Source organism: Tripterygium wilfordii, chromosome 22 (genome assembly GCF_013401445.1).
Source record: "Tripterygium wilfordii isolate XIE 37 chromosome 22, ASM1340144v1, whole genome shotgun sequence".
In the NCBI taxonomy this organism is placed as follows: Eukaryota; Viridiplantae; Streptophyta; class Magnoliopsida; order Celastrales; family Celastraceae; genus Tripterygium; species Tripterygium wilfordii.
In genome coordinates this window covers 13,179,632-13,199,679 of record NC_052253.1, presented here as the reverse complement: position 1 = coordinate 13,199,679, position 20,048 = coordinate 13,179,632, and the positions used below count along the sequence as shown (strand labels likewise).

Genomic DNA, 20,048 nt, shown 5'->3' with positions numbered 1-20,048 from the left:
GTAGACCCGATGTATTTCCGAGAATCGGACAACCCAAAACTGATAAATTCAGCCGCCCCTATATGATTGCTTCACAAGGAAACAAAACCTGCACCGTGTGAGTCAACTTAATACTTGATGCCTTTGTGAACATAAAACATAAGTTGTGTCCTAAACAGTGTTCAGAAAATACATGCATGTGATGTTGTGTAAATCTGCCAAGTATACGAATCCCGAAACCTGCACCGTGTGAGTCAACTTAATACTTGATGCCTTTATGAACTATAACATAAGTTGTGTCCTAAACAGTGTCAGAAAATACATGCATGTCATGTTGTTGTGTAAATTTGTAAGTATACAAATCTCGAATAAATAATGATAGTGTAAAGTAGAGTGATGTTAGTTGTGTAAATTTGCAAGTATACGAATTCGAATAAATAGTGATAGTGTAAAGTAGTTGTTGTGTAAATTTGCAAGTATACGAATCTCGAATAAATAATGATAGTGTAAAGTAGAGTGTTCAACTCACAATGATTGAATAAAATTTGCTAATTATTGATTATGACTAATGTTAAATTCTATTTGAACAATCGAATATTTGAGATTGAAAAATAACAAGAATATTTGAGATTGAAAAATAACAAGAAAATAATAAGCAAGAAAATAAACCCAAAAGATGAAAATTCAATCAACTAAAGAACGGCTAAATGATTGTTTATATCCTTGGACTATCATCATATTCTCATTTTTATCCTTAAACTTTAAAATTTATTGATTATGTCCTCAAACTATCACACATTTACCCGACTCTGTCCTGAGTCAAAAATTCCGGTAATGACTCCAGCAAATTTGCTGATGTGGCATCAAAACTCCGGCAAACATTATACATGGCATGATGACAATGAAAAATAAATTTTTTTTAATTCATTTCTTTTTAGCCGTAAAATTTAAAAAAAAAAAAACAAAAGTGGAGAGTAGAAACCATTTCCGAAGAACACGATCGATGATATCAACTCATAAATTTTGAATCAGTTCATCAAGATCCCTTCTTCTTTTTAGCCAATTCTAGTCTCCTACCAATTGCAGACCCAGAAGTGGCCTTATCAGATGGTGGCTCTACACTTACCCCCTCCCACAATCGATGAAGAAAACCAATCTAGAAGTGACCTTATCAAATGGTGGATCTACCCAGAAGTGTCCTTACCAGATGGTGGATCTATCCTTACCCCCTCCCCCTTCGGCGGCTTTGGAAACATAGAAAACCAACCTCATGACCACACCAGCATACTACGAATCTGACCTAAAAACCCAAATCTGGATGAAAAACACACCAGTAAACCATGAATCTGGATGAAAAACCCAAAGTCCAACACTGCTTCCAGCGGGCTGAGAAAGAGCAGAAGATGACGGCACCAAACCAAACAAAGATCGCAAATTTGTGTGACCTAGCTTTACCAATTAGAGAACTATCGAAGAGAGAGAAGAGAGAACTCGTATTTGAACTTTGGTCGCTGGTTTTGCCGGTACCATGGCTCACACTATGACATTGGGAGTTGAAGGATGTGAGATCAACGTCGATGGGGAGATGAATTTGATAAGAACACAAATTACTTTTGATTTTTTCAATTCGGCAGAGGTAGTTCTGTTTTTTATTTTCTCTACATCAATTTTGGATTTTTTAAATCAGTTTTGATTTTCTTTTTGGATTTGTTTTCAGATAGATTTGATTTATTGTTTTGTTTTTGACACATCATCACGCCATGTGTACAATTTGTCAGAGTTTAAAGCCATATCAGAGAACTCTGATGGCCATCTCGTCGGAAGTGTGACTGGGGATAGAAACGAAAAAAAATTGAAAGTTCAAGGATAAAAATAACTGAGTTGATAATTTAAAGGTAGAATCGAAAAAACATGGATAGTTTGAGGATATCAATGATACTTTTGCCACTAAAGAACCCTAAGGCGTCTAATTTCACCATCACCAATCATACCCAATTCATTTGGTATGTTAATCACACTTATCACCCATCTATCTTGACGTCAATTTTCCTAACCTATCAAATACTCCATTGCTAGTTATATTGAAAGTACTGTTATTAGGAATTCATGTTATTCCTAACATTCAAACTCAACAAGCAAAAATTTATTAAGCTCTTTGGACAATCATGTAGCAATCATATAGGTTATGCCTTTATATTCCTATGATTCATACAACATAAGATATCTATTGTCAGAAGCTTTAATTCTCCTTTCGTTTTCAATTCAGAACATCAAATCTTTCAAATATTGATTAGGTATATAAAAACATTAAACACACAAATAGATACTCAAATATGGAATACTAATTATGGATTAACAAAAACCAAATTCATTGAATAATCATTGGTAGGCTACATTAGAACCCTAGTAAAAGCGTTTAGCTACTTATGCTATAAGAACACAATAAAAACAAGAGAGAATGAGACTCTTCGGCTCTTCTCTTTTGGCCGAATGTCTCCTCTTATATATTAGCCAAAGTTTCCTCAAACCTAAAAGACTCTTAAAAGTCCTAATTAAATTCCTACGCGGTAGTTTGCTTCAATTCTTTCCCTCTGCCAGCTCCACTATTATTTCCTTTTTTTCTTCTCATTCGGCTTCCTTATTTTCTTTTCCCTTTTGCATCGGTTTTTCGTGCAGCTCCTTGTGCCTTTCTCCTTCACGTGCAAGTCAAGCCTCAGGTCACCTACACTTTTATGTCCTTCAATTGTAAGAGGGGTGGAGACAGGAATTAATGTTGGGGTGGGCTATTCTAAAATCAAATTACATTGATTGAATAAAAAATTTTTTGCAGGGTTCGAGGACAACGCATCTAATATTTTTTTTAGGATTATTTATAATAACATAACTACTTTAAATGATATTATTAATGAACAACTACTAAGTAAACATAAACAAATTAATTATCAATCTTAGAAGCCGCACCATTAATAAACATCGGCTTGACCACTTAACTGAATTGATCTATCTTTTAAAATATATGGACTAGAAAATGTTATGGTCCGTCTTATTGGATCAAGAATTATAGTTGAATAAGATTTTTGCAGAAAAATTGAGGCTGAATTGTACAGGTATGCTCCTCTAACTTGCTATATAGTATATGACTATTAAACTATAAATATTTATTATTTATTAAAAACTTACGGTTCAATCTCCTTCATAACGGTTGAATCTGGGAACTCTTGACCCTTCAGCCTTGATGGTTAGATGCGTGGGTCGGGTTTATAAATAATATTATAAACTTATATATATATATATATATATATATATATATATATATATCTTACTCTAGTGCCGGTGCCTGTATTAGAGCACCCACAATGGATGTGCTAAATCACACTTGATACCCTATTTTTTGAAAAAGTTCAGCACTGTACCCCCACAATGGAACCTTTTTGCATACTTGAAAAGTGCTGGTGTACAATGGAAATTTTGGACAAGCTTGAGAGATGAAGTATGTGGTATTTTTACTAAAATCCAATCAAAACAGGCCACTAGTCCTTTGTTGTTGAGTACCCTAGAACAATAGAGAAGCATCGCCTTCGTATCATCACGCTCTTTCCTATCGGGCGCGAACAAGACCAGTCTCGCGACTTCGATTCTTCGTGCCTTCTTCATCAAGTGAGTAGCTTCGATTTCAATCTTGTTTTTTTACCCAAATATGGATATGAGAGCCATATTAATCTACGATTGTTCTTTTTGCCAAACTACAGAGGAGAGCGAGAGTGTTTCGATTCTAGCATCTTCTTCATCAATCGGTAAGATCTTTCATTTAAATTCTTGTTTTGTACCAAATTAGCTGGATTTGAGACCCATCTTTCCTTTGAGATTCTTTAGTTTAGCTGGATTTGGGAGTGTTTTGTGTTTTGGTTGTTTAGAGTGTTTCAATTCTTGTTTAATATTGTTTAGATTTGTTGTTTTGTGTTTTGTGCTGATTTTTGTCGATTTATGAAGTGACGAAATTATAATAGCTCAAAGTACTGAGGAATTCCTGAAGCTTCGTGTTATAATGTCATTGTCCATAGTTTTTGTGCTTGTAATTTGGATGGTTAGAAACCAGTAAAAAAAGTCTTAACAAAGCAGTTTCTTCTGGGCAACTGCTACGCTATCCTAAGTCCCTAACCCAGAAAGGCAGTAACCTTAAATAAGTGTGATATAAATATATATATATATATTTGAAACTATTGATATTGTCAAAAATTGTTTCAGGGTCTAGTGTTTATTGTAGTTGTTGAAAGAGTACGGGTGAATTGAAAAGGAAAGTCTTGTTTATTGAATTGCACCTAAGAGAGAAGGACATTCATAAATGAGAAATTATTGAATGAAAAATTGCCACATTAATAAACTGTTTTCAATTTTACACAACTCAAATTTGGTCGCACATGCTAAAAAATTGTTTATAAATGACAAATTAATTTTTTATTTAATTATTTGAACTATTTTTTTCATATAAGAATTTGTGAATTATTACAACATAATTTCATTTCTATTATAGGAAAGATAGAAGGAAAATGGAGGTTAATAATTTATTGAAATGGTGGAGCTTGTATCCATTATGAGTGTATAGAAAATACACACTTCAAATATAATTATTACATAAATTTTGAGACGATATCAAACGGACATCAATTATGAGCGTCCTCATGTGTGGGGGTCTACATCTAAAGACACAAACAAAGGCTCCCCGTGAGTTGGAAAACTAGGGGACCTTCGTAGAGGGGCCCTCTCCTATAAGTATTTATGTTAAATATATATATATATAAAATTTTCTTAAAAAGAAACTAACTCAGTGGCAGTCCCCACTCCCCTCCCTCCGCCCCTATTGTAGGAGCTACCCTTGACTTTTTGCCTTATCTTTAATTCCAATAGTTGACCTGACACCTCTCAAGGGCTCATCAAAGTCGCTCAACCGACTTTATCTCTGTTTTGATTGAATGTTTTTGATGACTTTTGTCCATAAGCTTGAAAATAAAAAAAATCAAGAATAGTAGTCTAGTGTTCATGTTCAATTCAGTCAAAAAAGAGACCGAAACAAGTGTAAATTGAGATATAAAAATATATTCAACATCATGTTATCAGACCGTCAATATAATTGAACAGTTCTACGACTCTAATGTGGATGAATTTTTTTGTGGATTCAGTTCAGAAGAACATAACAGTACCCAGATTTGCAGATTTTTCATCTATTTGAAAGGAATTAGTGCTTTCTGTCAGTTGTCCTGATATTTACTTTTCCTGCATTTAACAGACTGGATGGGCTGATTTGCTTCCAAATTGGGAGACCCGCAGTGGTAACCAAACAACTTAACCAAGGAACAGTAACTCAATTGATTATATCTTCGTATTTAAGGAAATAAGGCGGATGGCACTAAGGTCGGGAGCTCGAACCCGCTGAGAGTATTTTCAATTTTCATGGGGGGTTTTTCTGGTTTCGTAGGCCTGATGGTTAAGTTGCGATTGGCAGCAACTCTCAACCGTGTCTTTGGCTGAGAAGATAATATATAGTTTGTGTAAATTTATGCAGCTGAACACTGTGTCTGATATTAATCTGAGAACATCAGAATTTTACACTTCTTGCACCCTTCTTTAGTGTGATGATCAACAGTACAGACTAAATACAAGCTTACGGATTTGGATAGATTGTTTCAGTCTTCTACTCTGGTTTCTTTACGACTAAAACGGGGCAATTGGCATTATCCAAGCAATAGTTGCTCAAACTCCCCAGAAAAAACCTGCATCAATATAGTTTGTATCAGCAATCATACAATTTGTTCCTCTCTGCTTACTTAACATATGTTTATTGTAAGAATCAAAGAAATGACCAGACCTTTTGAGAGCTCCATTGGAATTTTCACCAATAACAAGTAGATCGATTCCGTTATTCCGAACCGCCTTGCATACAGCCTCTTTAGCCTCTCCCACTTCAGTGATTGTCTCAACTTTAACCTGTATAGTCAACAGAAATAAGAAGGGGAGTCTTGACAACTGCAGAACAAAATCCGTGTACAAAACTCCCATAGTGGGCAGGGTCGGAGACAGGCAAAATATGTACGCAAACTGCAATTCTACCACTGTTCTAGAAATATGAGAGTTGAAAATGAACTTACTCCTTGACTAGCACAAATAGTCTTAGCTTTCTGCAAGAGACCTAATGCGATCTTCCTGTTGCGATCTTGAACAGAGCGAATCAATTCCAACGCTGATATGCAGAAGTATACTTGTTAATGACTAGCAACACAACAATAATTCTCTACTTTAATACACAATTCAAGAGGCTGAAGAACAGAAAAGTAATAAAAAGTTTTCTTGAAACTGAGATTTAAAAGGAATTAAGCTTAGAAGATCAGGAACATAACTGGATGATACTGGAGTATAAATGCCAGCAGCACTGAGTTGTGCTGCAAATATGTGGTTACAGTTTGGAGTCGAATACGGAGCCAAGATTACCAGAGGCGAGTCTGTAATCGATTCCTTAAGTTTGTTGAGCACCCAGTCGAGCGCATAGTAACTGTACTCGTTTTCATCGATAACCACCATCACCTTCTTCTCAGATCCTTCTCTTTTAGTCTCCATGTTTGATGGGCTGGAACAGGCTCTGCTTGGTGTGTAGATGAACCTGAAAATCAACTTATATTTTGAGATTATGGCGTCAAATGAGATAATTAAAGTGGATATTTAATGAAAGCTGAAATGACAACGATGTAAATTGATTCAAAACGTATTACGTGGTCACAAAGGTACTTTTTCTAATGGGAATCAAACTCAAGACTTTCCGAAGTTATACAGTTTGACCCCATAAAAATTCATCACTAAGCTACCACGTAAGTGATTATTTGAGATGGGACGTTTCACATTTGCTGGTGAATCAATTTGGTGGCAATTCTGATCCTAGGAAAAACTTTCCCTAACATTGTTGATTTCTCTTATTCCATGAACAACTCAAAGATTTGAAATTTGAATACCAAATGGGTGGACCTGCTCCTAAAAATAATTGTTGCATTAACGTGAGGTTTACGTGAACCCCACCAATCTGATGACAAAAAAACCAACACAGCACCTACTCTCCCCTTCTTTTTCTCCTAAAAAACAGAGCACCTACTTCAATTTGTAGATAGCCATTGCTATTTCCATTATATAATTGAGGATATATGAATAACATATATTTTAGTGCTAGTAATCAATGGATGAATATTTAAGCAATCCAACCCAGAGATATTGTCGATCTTGTGCTCAATACTTGCATGACTTTATCCTTTAAAAAGTTCCTCTAGATTGAGAAAGATTGAATCTTTATGTATAAACTACATTGGTGGCTTACACTTAATCGATGTGGGATATAATTCTTAACACACTCCATCGCATTTGTGGGTTTGGATATGGGAGGCCTAACAAGTGGGCATGGATAGAAATCTTTTAGGATCGAGTCTTCGCTACGGGACCATGTGAGATACAAGTCTTATAAACTACATATACCTAACCGATGTGGGAGAAAAGTCTTATCAGACTAAAGATATTGTAGTGAAAGTAATTAATTTATGAATTAAGAACATCAACTAATTCTTCATCATTATATCCCGACTGGTAGTTGGATTAACTGTAACTATGATTTGTTTCCCTGTTTTTTTCTATTGTGGATCTTGTGTCGTCAGTGTCCTATTATTGTCAAAACGTCCTAGATGAAAAATATATTTCTCAACCAATTTATGTAATATAACGCTTGTTGGTCAAGTGCACAAGAGCAGGTTTGTTGCTTGTAATCACAAGCAATGAAAATGATGTATTGAAAAAGCAATCAGATTCCTCCTGTTAAGTGAAGACTTCCAAACATTAACTTCTTTGCCCAACACGGCATTGACGAAGAGAGACATATATAATATATATAGGAAAATTGTGAAGTGAGGGATCTGACACCATTCATATGGTGTAAGTGCGACCCCCACACGTGATAGGACCCACGCATGAATGGTGTTAGATGATCCTGTACTTTAAATAAAATGCTAAATGCGAGATCCCGCACCTGAGAAACCATACATACATATATATATATATATATATATATATCACTTCAGATCAGGAAGAAATAGCTAGTGCAAGCTAATCTCCTTGAAGTGGATGAATCTGAACAAGTTCGGTAAATATAGAAGAAAAGAGAACATTTTCAAGTTCTCATAATGTCTATTATCTCCGAAAGGGGAGTTGGAACATTTTCATAAACATCAAGAGTGGACAATAAATGAAGAAATTCTCCCATTTGCAGTAAAGTGTTTTCCCGTCTAAATCATCTGAGTGAAAATCATGTTTTCGAGTTGAAAAATAAGGCGTATGCCTAACATACTAACCCAATTCAGCAGGTCTTTGCCTTACCTTTGATCCTTCCCACTTGTTAGTTATTTGAGTGGTAAAAATCAATTAGATTCTTCGTGGCGAAGGAATTGAATGAATTTTGATCTAATCTCAGCTGGGATACGTTCTGGACGATAGTTTTTGTCAAGCCAAACTGCAGTGGCCTTTGCTTCCAGAATAGGCTGCATAAGACAAATCAGAGTCACTTGACAGAAACAAGACTATTTTGGTTTCATGTAGGAAACAAATTCTTTTATAGCCGAGAAAGAGAAAAGAAATTGAAGCCAAAAGAAAGAACCTCTTGATTTGGCAGCTTGAATATCAAGTGATCAAAATATAAGCGCGCAGCAGACGAGCCAGATACTCTCACTTTTACAACAAACTTGTCTCCACTCTAGTTGCAGATGGAAGACCATTAGAACATATAAACCCATATATAATGGATGCAGGCTTTCCATATGAAATAGAACAAACAAATTTAAACACACTTGGTTATTGCATCATGTATATCTATACCACAGGCAGCGTTGTCAGACAACAGGTTTGATTTACAAGTCTTTAGACATGTAAAAGAAAATATGTGTTTGATAAACTGTTCTATACTCAACATGTGTATTACTTGTTTGCCAAGAAAATACATACAAAAAAACAGGGTAGAAAAACCAACTACTGATGGGTCTCTCTGTGTGTGTGTGAGAGAGAGAGTATATCACTATATCCCTCCAACACCTAAACTTAACCTGTTTAATATGACATAAAAAATGGTACACATTTTCTGATTCGGAAAAGGACGAGTAGTTGAAATTAAGAATGAGGATTGAGATTGAATAGAGTAGTTTGAAGAAAATGGAAACAAATTAAGCTGAGAGACCATTTCATACTCAAATGCAGTAAGTCTGACAGTATTCAAATGTACCTCAATCGTAAAAATGTTAGGGTTTACACAAGCAACGCGGAACTCTAGAATTATCTTTAATGAAACCGGTACGAATCTACCACTAAAAATAGCACACCAAAGATATTCCATGAAAACAATACTAGTGTATTCATCATCTTTTGTGCAATCGGTACCTCATGAAAACCATTCAATAGCCTCTTGACCTAAAACCTTATTTTTCTAAAAACAGACAAAAATTATAAATAAATAATTTATATTAATCAGTTTACTAAACTTGAACTTTCAGCTCGGAATATAAGATAAGGGGAAATAAGTCTGACTGGTATATCATGTTGATTTCAAGTAAATCTTCACACAATGGAAAATTGAGGTTTCAAGTAAGCACATACTCTTAAAGGTGCGAGAAATTTGAGTGACAACTCCGAGAGTGCTAATGCATCACCAGTGCGAGCAACTGCATCAGCACTTACCCCAATGTGTTCCAAAAGCTCATGACGACCTGATGAAGATATTAAAGGACAAAATACAAATTACTGACGCTAACACAAAAAAATGCACAATGGACACTTCAAGTTTCATGAACTGCACAAACGAAACAGTTGCAACTCTACAAGAAATCAATTTACCTCCTCCATTTATGACCGTCATGAAAATTGCAAGTAAACAAAAAGGTAAATCTCTGAAATACTGAACATAGGTTGTTTTATTTCTAAGGACGAGCAAGCCAATTTTACAAATTAGTGTTTCCTTGCTCAGAATTATTGTGACAAACTCTTACCGAGCATAACCCAGATTGAAAAGGAACATAACCATAAAGCTGGTACTTATAATATAAAGATTGAAACTTGAAAGATCAATCAGGTGTTCATCACTAGAAATATATAAATAAAATGTGGTCTCACCATGTTGGCAATAGCTAGCATAGATAGCATTGTTGACAACCCCATACTGATCCAACTCGTAATCACGGACGTTTAGCTCAACATCAATGAACCCACTCATTCTACACAGGAACAGGGCCCATTCTATACGTCAAATTCATCGGTGATATAAGAGGAAGTACAAACACATAAGTATGTGACTTAATAACCCCACAAAAATAGTGGAATCTCCTAACTGAAGTAAAACTGGGCACACATTCAAACGGTTTATGAACAAAAGAAAATTCAATAAGGAGATGTGAAGAGTCATTTAAAACAACCAAACTGGTTTTACCGTGCAGACAGAAAAAGGGGAAACAAGGAATCCGCAAACTTATATGCTAACCCTAAGTCCTAAACCTGAAAAACAGGACCAACAGAGTTATAAATTAACAAAAATGTCTAGCTAGAAAGCTAAATTGAAGTACCAAAAACACAAGTAGAGGCCGAATGAACACGTTTTGTTGAGTAATATTGTGAGTGAAGGATCGCATACCCTCTACCGCCTTTGAGGTCAAGAAACGCCCGTGCGGAGCGTCCCCTAGAGGTTGAAGTTGAGCTAAATCGCGGCAGCGCAAGAGGCCGAGTGACTGGAAAGGACGCCGAAGGCCGGTGAAATTGGGACCAAGCTGCCTCGGCACGTGAGGCGGGGAGTATCACGTGCGAGGGGTGGGCTAATGTCTGCATCTGCGAAATCAAGGAAGAAAAGCGGAGAATTAGAGAACACGAGAACGGCAATGTGAAACTAGTTGGTCAAATTTGTTGAGAATTAGTTCGGGCGATGGTTTCCATACAAAGATCTTGTCTTCCTCGCAAGCTCTTCTTGTTCTTCCCCCCTTTTTCTCTTTTTTTTTTTTTATAAAAAAATTCAATTTCTTTTTTGGTGATTTTTTTTACATGATAGCGAGCCCACCTAAATCTCACACACGTGCACACAAATAGACACTCCACAGAGTTTTTTTTTCCCAATATGGTATTCTTGGTGTAATTATAGTGTCCGTTTGGCAGTGTGGTGTATTTTTGTGCTGTGAGGTGAGGTGCTGTCAAGTAAAAAGTTATGGTGTTGTGAGGTGAGTTCTGTTGAGAAAAAGTGTTTGGACGTGCCACTAAAAAAACTGTGGTGAGGTGAGGTGAGGTGCAGTTTAGTGTTTGGATGAACAAAAATGTTGTGAGGTGAGTTGATATAAGGTGTAATAAATAATTATTTATGTTATAAATTCTAATAAATCATTTTTTATGTTTTACTATTATATCTGTTAAGTAATATTTTTTATGATGCTATTTTTATAATAATAATATCAAATTGGGAGTTTCTTTAGATCTAATTTATATATAATCTATTTAAAAATGAAATACAAATTTGCTTATGTTGCACTACAAATCATATAACTCGGCTGCAATCATATCGCGTAAAGTGGTCATCTCTAAATCTTCATTTAACTGTAAATGATCCCCATTTTCCATCGAAGTACCAAAGTCGTCGTCATTTGCAATGACCACCGATTCATTACCATCGGAGTGGGAGAGCTCTGGACATCAGCAGCAATGTCCGCATTTGCGTCGTACTCTGGATCGGTTGAATCATCATCTCCGGACAGTAGCTGCTCTTCAACCCCCCTATGATGCTCATCTTTTTCTGTCGGAGCTGTCTCATCATTAATAGCTTGAGGGAAAATTGTGGCGGAAGGCATGAATGCATGCTGTCCAGTGGTAGCTTGCCCTCCAAATAGGAACTGTAATTCCTCTCTATTCTCAATACCCTGGTTGCGAAATTTAGCACACTTTCGATCCTCCTGAGACAGAAATTGATGTACATTAACGTCATGAGTTGGAATAAAAAAAAGTAATGATGAATTGTTTATGTTGCACTAAGAACACACTTATATAATAAGGATTACCTTGATTTTCCTCTCCCACCATTCGTTATCTGCCAACACAGTGTGACGTTGGTCATCCCATCCAAGCCCTGTCTCGCCAGAAACCAACTTCTCCCACAATCTCCACTCTTTCTTCAAGTTATCCCATTTGTTTTTCAGTTGAACTTGATCATAGGACCTACCGGTTTTTGCTTTAAAATCTGCAATGACATTCTTCCAACCCTCTTGACTAAAATGCGTGTTTGGCCTATCACCCGCTTTTTGACGTTCTACAACAGTTTGCACAACCAGCAAGATATGCATACAGAGATATTCAATATAACACATCAATTCAGGAATAGACATTCATAACCTAAATTATATTCCATACAGGACATAAACAAAAACATATTATGCCCATAAACACAAGACAAATATCACAGGGAACAAGGTGAAGCTCATGGAAAGCCCGTGACAATTTAACATCTGAAAGGCCATCTTGGCACTGAATATGACACCAATGAATAAGGATCATGTCAAATAAAACTTGAAAGTCATTTCGTTAGATAGACTCAAGGATATATAAGTTATTCTACGATCGATCTGGGTGGCCATAACCTAATGTTAAAAATACCACTTGTAGTGGTTATCCGAGCATAAGAGGAGGTAGCTTTTAAAGGTGGAAATTCCAAGAATATTTCTACAGGGAATCTCTAACGAAGAAGAGAAGCAATAGCTACTTAAATAGGATTTCATAAACAGACGAAATTTAAAAAAAAGGACTTGCAGCATTGAACATCGAGAAAGAGGTTTAATTTGAACTGGAGACTCACCTTCGCCGATCTCGAAATCAAACGCTTTCGCCAACACAAGAAGATGAAATCACCCAAATCGTGAAGACCTGCAGTAGTTAAGGTAAATGGTGAACTTTCGTGCATATGAATGCAATTGATAGACAAGAATGCATGAAGAGTAGAGAAAAACCTAGATCAGTGGTGTACGAGCGAGAGAGAGAGCGGCGCAGCAGGGGAAGTTCGTGGAGAGAGAAGTTAGGTTTTGTGGTACAAAGGGCATAGTTGGTATTAGTGAATTAAAATGGGGGTAGGCGAGTAATTAGGCCTGCGTCTTGTTTTCGTAACGCGGTTCACACAAAAAGCGATTCACCTGTTAAAGCACGTATCCACAACTTCCACTTGAGATGGGCTACGGTGGGGTATGACCCAACCCAAACGGGCAGCCAAACGGCTATAGACCAAACGCGTCCAAACTAAAGCAGACTCGGTGGATATTTTCGGGCAAAAAAACGTGGCCAAACGGGCCCATATACTCATATAACATTATCATTATAGTATTTCACTGGCGTGATTAGTTTTGTTGTTTTACAACCACGCCAACAACACTCATGTGTTTATCTTTTAAACGGTCACGTCACTTAACGTGGCGTAATTGTGAAAAAATAACAATTGACGTTTAGAACCATCTAAGAAGTGAGAACTCGAAACTCCGTCACGTTCATCTGCCACAGTTTTGCACGATCAACAACGAAAATGGACACGAAATCAACAACGAAAGCCAAAAATCTCAGGCCAAAGCACACAATCATGAAATCGCTATTTCTACTAAGAACGAATATTCCATATCAAGTGGGTTTGTCTACAATCACTGTTATGTATGGATAGTCACGGTTTAGTTGGAGCCGTGAAGTAAAGGAAGGCAAAAATGGCCTTCAAGCCATAAACAACTTCCGTCAATCAGGGGAGTAGAGAGCCGAGAGAGACGCGTGAGATTTGTATCTTAAGCATTCACGCCAAATACACTGGCGTGATTAAACAAATTGTTTGATCAAGCTGTTGTAATTGGCGTGACCTTACTAGTAACAAGAATCATGCTATTAAGAATGTTGTGATTGTAAAAAAAAACAATCGCACCATTCTGATTGACATGATTGTAAAAAATATGCACTAATCACGTCATTCTGAATGACATGGAGTGCTATTGTGGTAAAAATTTTATACAGGAGTTATACAGGTATATAGTTATGCCTAGGACTCTAGGGAGCCATTTTGGTAAAAAAAAAAAAACTCCCCTCCACACATGCACACAACCATATAAACACAAGGTGGGGCTACAATTCATTTAGTTCGAATTGGGTACAATTTCCCCTTAAAATTATGTTAATCATCATTTTTTTAAAGAAAATGGTATATTAAGATTTAAGAGTTAGGATTTGGTGTTTAGGATTTAAGATTTAGGGGCCTAGCTTTTTCAAAGCGTTTACACTGGCCCCGACCCAACTAATCTGTCAAGCAGATTTGCACATGTCTATCCCGACCCTAGTTTGATCTTAGTGGGCTATCCAAAAGGTATGCCTACTGGGTTGTTCCCAAATACCAAAAAAATGGTGAAGTTGATTGTGGTAACTCCTTGAAAATGTTGGAGGTGGGAGGTTCAACTCTCACGCCTAACAGTTTCAGTGTTATTTCCTTACATGGGCCTTTGCCCATGGGAGACTTTTCTTGCATCAGCTTCAGCCTGATCTTAAGTGTGGAGCGGTTGGGTTGGCGATCCAAGTTTAGAGCTAGCCCGACTATTCAGTGGGCATTGTTGGAGAATTTTCGGTTACCAAAAAAAGTTTTTTTTTTTTTTTTCAAAATTTGTTATATTGATGATTTTAACATGGTATTGAGACAACCCATCCCATATCTCTAAACAAAAAAATCCATCCCAATAAACACACAACAATGTGGGACACTACCCAAAGTTTTCTATCCTACCCAAGCGGGATGACATTACACCTGTACAATTTCAAGAGTCCACTTTCTCTCTAATAATAGACTAATGACCTATTATAATATTAAGATGCAATGCACTTCACAAGTCACGTACAACCACCATGTCTAAGAGTCGCAACTATCACTTCTCTATCTATATATATCTATATATCTATATATATACCTACACTTGACCATTCAATCATGGCCACCCGCCTATAGATTTATGTGTCTGTTTTCTTTTCTAGTGTCTCTATCATTTTATTATGCATAAGAGATGTTTATCTATATCTCCATTAGCCAATTATATTTCATTGTTTTGTCACAATATATTTAATTTTATGTGCTCTAGTATGTTCAAGCAAATCATATCTTTCTGGATGTTGTTGGTGGCAATAATTTTGCAATTGTTTTTGTTCCAACCCATAATGATTAGGAAGGTAGTAATTGAACCACGTTCAGTCAAATCAACTATTATAACATTATAATCTCAAAGGTTAGCAGAATTGGTTCATGGTGTTACATGTAAACTCATGGGCCCTAATTCAAATCTCTGGTCAATATTGCCCTGATCTCGTATAGGAAATTTCTGAAGGTGCGGGTGGGTTTTACTCCATTGAGGTGGGTTCAAAAGGCTCTGCCTTGGAGAGATTCTCATGATATAATAAGAAAAACTATTATTACATTATCATCGATATAAGTAGCTATATAGTGAAATGTAAGATAGTTTATACAAATTAAGGTTTCTTTAATTGCATATACATTTTATTGAAATTCGATCAATGAGGCCATGTTGAGTGGAAGCTTGACTGTTCTTGATTAAACCCTTCTTTCCCAATCCGATCCATCTCTGGCACCTCAATTGCATTTGTGGGCTGCACTGTTTGCGAGCCATCGAATTCCAGAGAGTTGAAGTCCAAGTACATACTAGCTGCTGAAAGCTTCATAGACAGAAACTATATATATATATATGACATGTTAATCATACATCTTAATGGTTATAGTATTTAAACATATAGGATTGATCTAATGATCATGTTAAGGAATTAATATTCACCTCAATTTGATTCTGTAATGACTGAACATAATTGATAATTACATCCAACATCACTGCCATCCCCATTGTCTGTCAAACCCATTCACACAAATTAATTAGTAAATAGCATCTACTTCGAGAATTCAAGTATTGCCTACGTTATTAGTCCGATCCTTTGTAAGAACTACCCGTAATAACAACCTCATTGTCTGTCAAACCCATATACACAATTACTTAGCAAGTAGCGTCTACATCGAGAATTCAAATATTGCATACGTCATTAGTCCAATCCTTTGTAAGAACTACCCGTAACAACGAACTTGCAAAATCACAATTTTTTATAAAATGATTAAGGAGGGTGAAGTATTATTAATTGATTCTAACCTTATAGCATCCAGGAACCAGGTCTTGTAAGCTCCTAAGCCTCTCATTGATTTTCTCTCTTCTCACCTGGAAACAAATTTAAGATAATAAATTTTCATAACAATTGCTTTAGAGATTGATTTGCACAATGAAGAACAATTAATTAAGTTATATATATATATATATATATACATACCCTCTCTGCTAGACTGTGACTATCAGTAGCTTGTCCTCTTTTTGCTCTCACATGAACAACTTCATTAGGTCTCATCTCCACATGATGATCTCTCTCGTTCTTAGCTCTCTTTCTCTTTCTCCCACCCAATCCCTGCTAATATATAATTCAGTACAATAACATATATATATGTGTGTGTGTGTGTGTATATATATATATATATATATATATTCAACATTAGAGGTTGAAAAAAAAAACAAAGTTGTAGAAGTTATTCAGAAAAATAATATCAAAAGCACTAATATTGACCTTGTTATTATATGCACCATGAACCGGAGGAGACCATGCATTTGCGAAACTTTTGTTCTTGCTTCCGGTACCGGAAGGGACTGATAGGCCAGCGTTCTGGCCATCGGACTGCGAGTAGCTTTGCAAATTGTGGGAGAGAGGAGTTGTGGGGAATTGAAGATGAGGATCCGGCAGTCGCTGCTGATGTTGATGATCATGATCATGAAAGAGAGCCATGAAACCATTGATGTGTTGGTCAGTTGATGAGTTGAGCTTCTCCAAAGCACTCTGATCTAGTAATTTTGAGAATGGATGACTTGGCTGGTTTTGTATGTTGAACAGATGATCAGCCATTGTTAATGATGTAGCATTTGGTATAATGGTGCAATATATATAGTGTTAATAGTATTAAATATTTGATATAATACCTTTATTTTTTTATGACATGGAAATCCATAGGCACTACCTTCGGATGTGTACTAGGTAAATTCATGAGTCAGCATAATAACACGCAAACCACCCGTGCCAGATAAGTACATTATAATTTCATGTATGGCTTACGTAGGAATCGAACTCACAATGCCAGGCAAATACATAATAATTTCATATATAGCTTTGGTAGAATAATTCAATAGGCGTGCCCTTTACACAACTCACTAAGTTTAAACTCAAGTCGGGCTAGGCAAGCACAAACCCGCATGACAAGTTAGTTGGGCCGAGGCCCAACGCAAACTACTCAGAAATAGTGGCGTCAGCTTAGAATCAAACTCCCGACCTGGAGCGAGATTATTTAAGCCATAAATTTAGAGACATAACCAGTTATGCTATCGCCAAGTGGTTCACTTAAACTAACCTATTGATTCATGTATAATAATTTAACAGCAATAATGGAATTTTTGATTTTGGAACCCTCCACTAAGGTTGGGAGCCTAGCTAAGTTAAAATATTTAGTGGTTGGATTTCATTGGTAGTTCCCAATTAAGGATGTGGATGTGGGCCATTAACTCCACTCCTTTGATAAGGTATGGAGAAGTGGAGATGCATTGATTGAAGGATTCCATAGAGTCCTTTGGGATATGGAGGCCTATTTAATTCCTCCTAAATTTTCGCTGACTTTAGCGGATTATTTGTCCCAACAACCTAACCCTAATTCTAAACCAGCCACCACCACACGTGAGATTGTCAAAACCTTAAAATAGACTATACAGTATATGTGTTGTAGACAATAATGACAAATTTACTCGCACAATCTCTCCATATATATATATATATTATCCATGTTTTTTGTACGTTTTAATTGGGTTGGGACTATAATTCTCTTAATTAGAATTGGCGATAATTCCCTTAAAATAAAGTTAAATCAGGGTTTTAAATGTGTTATTGAGTATTTTGATGCTTATAATGTTAGGATATAGTATATTTTGAAGGAAAACAAAAATTCCTAAACCCTATTTTTTTTCGTAATCGAGAACAACATCATACAAGCTTGCCCCTTGGACATCAGATATGAGTTTAAACTCAGAATGTCAGGCCCGATATGTAGTTAGTGGACATACGTTTTGACTCCAAAGAAATTCACCAACTAGGTTATCACCCAAGTAATTGTCTAAATCCTAAACCCTAAATCACTAAATCTTAGCTCCTAAACCCTAATACGGGATTTGTGAAGAAAAAACCCACAATTTAAAATTGTTTTGGAAGGAAATTATAGCCAATTCTAATTAAAAGAATTGTAGTCCCTCCCAACTCGTTTTAATTTGGACTGAAGCTTTAATTTCAATGATTTTTGTGTTCGAAAGTGATTGAATTACAAAGAAATCATCGATTTCGCTTGTTGATAACTTGATAAATTTCATTGAGAAAAGTGATGTACAAGAGCAAGTTTAGGTCCCAAGATGGTAGTTTTGAGCATTTGTGGCAATGTAATCGGTATAGTCCAAATTGGAATTCCTTTTGTTTTGTAGTCAAAATTGGAGTTCAATGGCAAAACAAGACAACATGTGCTGCAAACATCACAAATGGTGGCCATAACAATGAAACCAAACTACTTGGCCTTTTAAGGATCTAAGAAGTACTAATGATGGCCTGTAAATGTTTTGATTCTTACAGGTTATTTGTAGACATGAGTGGATGAGACTTGAGAGAGCCCTTACTTACCAACTTATTACGGGAGAATCTATTAATGTTATTAGGTGTGCTAACTATTTAATAGGTCATATCCTTGTATCACGCATTAGGTTATAAAAAAAATTCGATTATAAAAAAAATTTGAGTTTAGACCAATATTGAAATGCTCAAAGGGTAAACTTAGTGTTGTTCTCGGTTATAAAAAAAATTAAATAGATTAAAAGTCTAAAAAAATGAATTAAGAAAAAAAGATAAATAGACAAAGTCTCAAATAATGTACATATTGGGCCTAGAAATGGACAGCTAGCGCCTACAGGGCTTCTATGTGGCCCATTATTTTTCATTCGGCCTCCACTACATTTTGATGGGAATGTCCAGCCCACAACGATTTTCGTGTTTTGTTTTACCCGGCCCAAGTAAAGATGGATGTCTTCCATGAGTTGCGTAGAGTTGCAATTTCTTGTAGGGAGAAGTACCACAGAGGCCCCTGTACTTTGCAAAACGGGTTATTTGAGTCCCTTTACTTTTTTTTTTCCAGTCGTTGAACACCCTCTACTTGCAAGAATGGGCTACGTTGGCCCTTGTATAACATTTCCGTTAAAAAAAAGCTGAGTTGGCAAAAGAAAATGACATGGATTTTATTTAAAGAATATTGAAAATGACATGGCAATTGATGGGGTTAAGTTACAATCTCACACACAGAAACCCTAAATTTATGAAACCCTTGTAGAGAGACATTTGAGAGGAAGGAGTGCCGTCGATCGTTAATCGTCGATCATCGATCTAGGTTTTGTCACAACTGGGTTTGATTTCAGATACAATCGTCGACGAAATGTCTCCAACGAAGGTCAGGACTGTTCGGCGAAAGAAAATACCAGAGGAGGTGAGTTTGAGATTAGGTTTTATTGGCCAATGACACGTCATCGCCTAGTCAACATATTATAACTTATTAGAAAAATCCAGCTCAAATAGATAACTGCCACATAAGCACCGTTATAACAGAAGTTCCTTGAGGGGCTAATTTAGCCCATTCTTGCAAGTAGAGGGTGTTCAATGACCCGAAAAAAAGTAAAGGGGCTCAAATGACCCGTTTTGCAAAGTACATGGGCCTCTACGGTACTCTCCCTTTCTTGTATGTAACAGTTTACAAACATTTTTTGATGGGTTAGAATAACTCTTATCCAAACCACTTGGGTGATAGTCTAATGATAGTCGAATTTATCAAATTCGATTCCCACTCACGCGCTAAACTTTAA

General features: G+C 36.3%; 3 protein-coding genes and 1 long non-coding RNA gene across 5 annotated transcripts; 1 reads left to right on the top strand and 3 right to left on the bottom strand.

Moving 5' to 3' along the window:
- Positions 1-3,387: 3,387 nt before the first annotated feature.
- On the top strand, positions 3,388-5,588 carry LOC119990766. Its single transcript, XR_005466083.1, has 3 exons — positions 3,388-3,636; positions 3,729-3,773; positions 5,264-5,588. It is a non-coding gene; the product is annotated as an uncharacterized LOC119990766 (long non-coding RNA).
- On the bottom strand, positions 5,531-7,030 carry LOC119990765 (universal stress protein A-like protein). 2 transcript variants are annotated; one of them, XM_038836853.1, is made up of 5 exons: positions 6,978-7,030; positions 6,372-6,631; positions 6,123-6,214; positions 5,843-5,961; positions 5,531-5,747 (listed from the first exon to the last, which is right to left on the bottom strand). In XM_038836853.1, the coding sequence occupies exons 1-5, from the start codon at positions 7,013-7,015 to the stop codon at positions 5,669-5,671; spliced, it is 588 nt and encodes a 195-aa protein (XP_038692781.1). In that variant the 5' UTR covers positions 7,016-7,030; the 3' UTR covers positions 5,531-5,668. The 2 variants fall into 2 exon arrangements, with proteins under 2 accessions (XP_038692781.1, XP_038692782.1); XM_038836854.1 differs by lacking the exon at positions 6,978-7,030 and adding an exon at positions 6,741-6,923.
- A 1,094-nt stretch (positions 7,031-8,124) lies between these two features.
- Positions 8,125-10,962, bottom strand: LOC119990635 (acyl-acyl carrier protein thioesterase ATL3, chloroplastic-like). Its single transcript, XM_038836645.1, has 5 exons — positions 10,673-10,962; positions 10,159-10,259; positions 9,646-9,755; positions 8,657-8,752; positions 8,125-8,540 (listed from the first exon to the last, which is right to left on the bottom strand). Exons 1-5 carry the CDS (start codon positions 10,861-10,863, stop codon positions 8,421-8,423), a joined length of 618 nt encoding a protein of 205 aa, XP_038692573.1. The 5' UTR covers positions 10,864-10,962; the 3' UTR covers positions 8,125-8,420.
- A 4,504-nt stretch (positions 10,963-15,466) lies between these two features.
- On the bottom strand, positions 15,467-17,008 carry LOC119990634 (transcription factor bHLH75). Its single transcript, XM_038836644.1, has 5 exons — positions 16,687-17,008; positions 16,399-16,530; positions 16,224-16,289; positions 15,861-15,929; positions 15,467-15,759 (listed from the first exon to the last, which is right to left on the bottom strand). The coding sequence occupies exons 1-5, from the start codon at positions 16,900-16,902 to the stop codon at positions 15,583-15,585; spliced, it is 660 nt and encodes a 219-aa protein (XP_038692572.1). The 5' UTR covers positions 16,903-17,008; the 3' UTR covers positions 15,467-15,582.
- Positions 17,009-20,048: the final 3,040 nt, after the last annotated feature.

Bases quoted from the DNA above. Each gene is read 5' to 3' on its own strand.
- LOC119990635 (XM_038836645.1), bottom strand. From the start codon at position 10,863: ATGCAGACATTAGCCCACCCCTCGCACGTGATACTCCCCGCCTCACGT. The intron at 9,756-10,158 runs GTGAGACCACAT...TATCTTCATCAG, and splicing joins TGCTAGCTATTGCCAACATG to GTCGTCATGAGCTTTTGGAA. The intron at 8,753-9,645 runs GTATGTGCTTAC...ATCTGCAACTAG, and splicing joins AATTTCTCGCACCTTTAAGA to AGTGGAGACAAGTTTGTTGT.
- LOC119990634 (XM_038836644.1), bottom strand. From the start codon at position 16,902: ATGGCTCTCTTTCATGATCATGATCATCAACATCAGCAGCGACTGCCG. The intron at 16,531-16,686 runs GTCAATATTAGT...ATATATTAGCAG, and splicing joins ATGGTGCATATAATAACAAG to GGATTGGGTGGGAGAAAGAG. The intron at 15,930-16,223 runs GTTAGAATCAAT...TGGGTTTGACAG, and splicing joins TGGTTCCTGGATGCTATAAG to ACAATGGGGATGGCAGTGAT.
- LOC119990765 (XM_038836853.1), bottom strand. From the start codon at position 7,015: ATGCAACAATTATTTTTAGGAGCAGGTCCACCCATTTG. The intron at 6,632-6,977 runs GTATTCAAATTT...GTTGATTTTCAG, and splicing joins GGAGCAGGTCCACCCATTTG to GTTCATCTACACACCAAGCA. The intron at 5,748-5,842 runs GTCTGGTCATTT...ATATTGATGCAG, and splicing joins TCCAATGGAGCTCTCAAAAG to GTTTTTTCTGGGGAGTTTGA.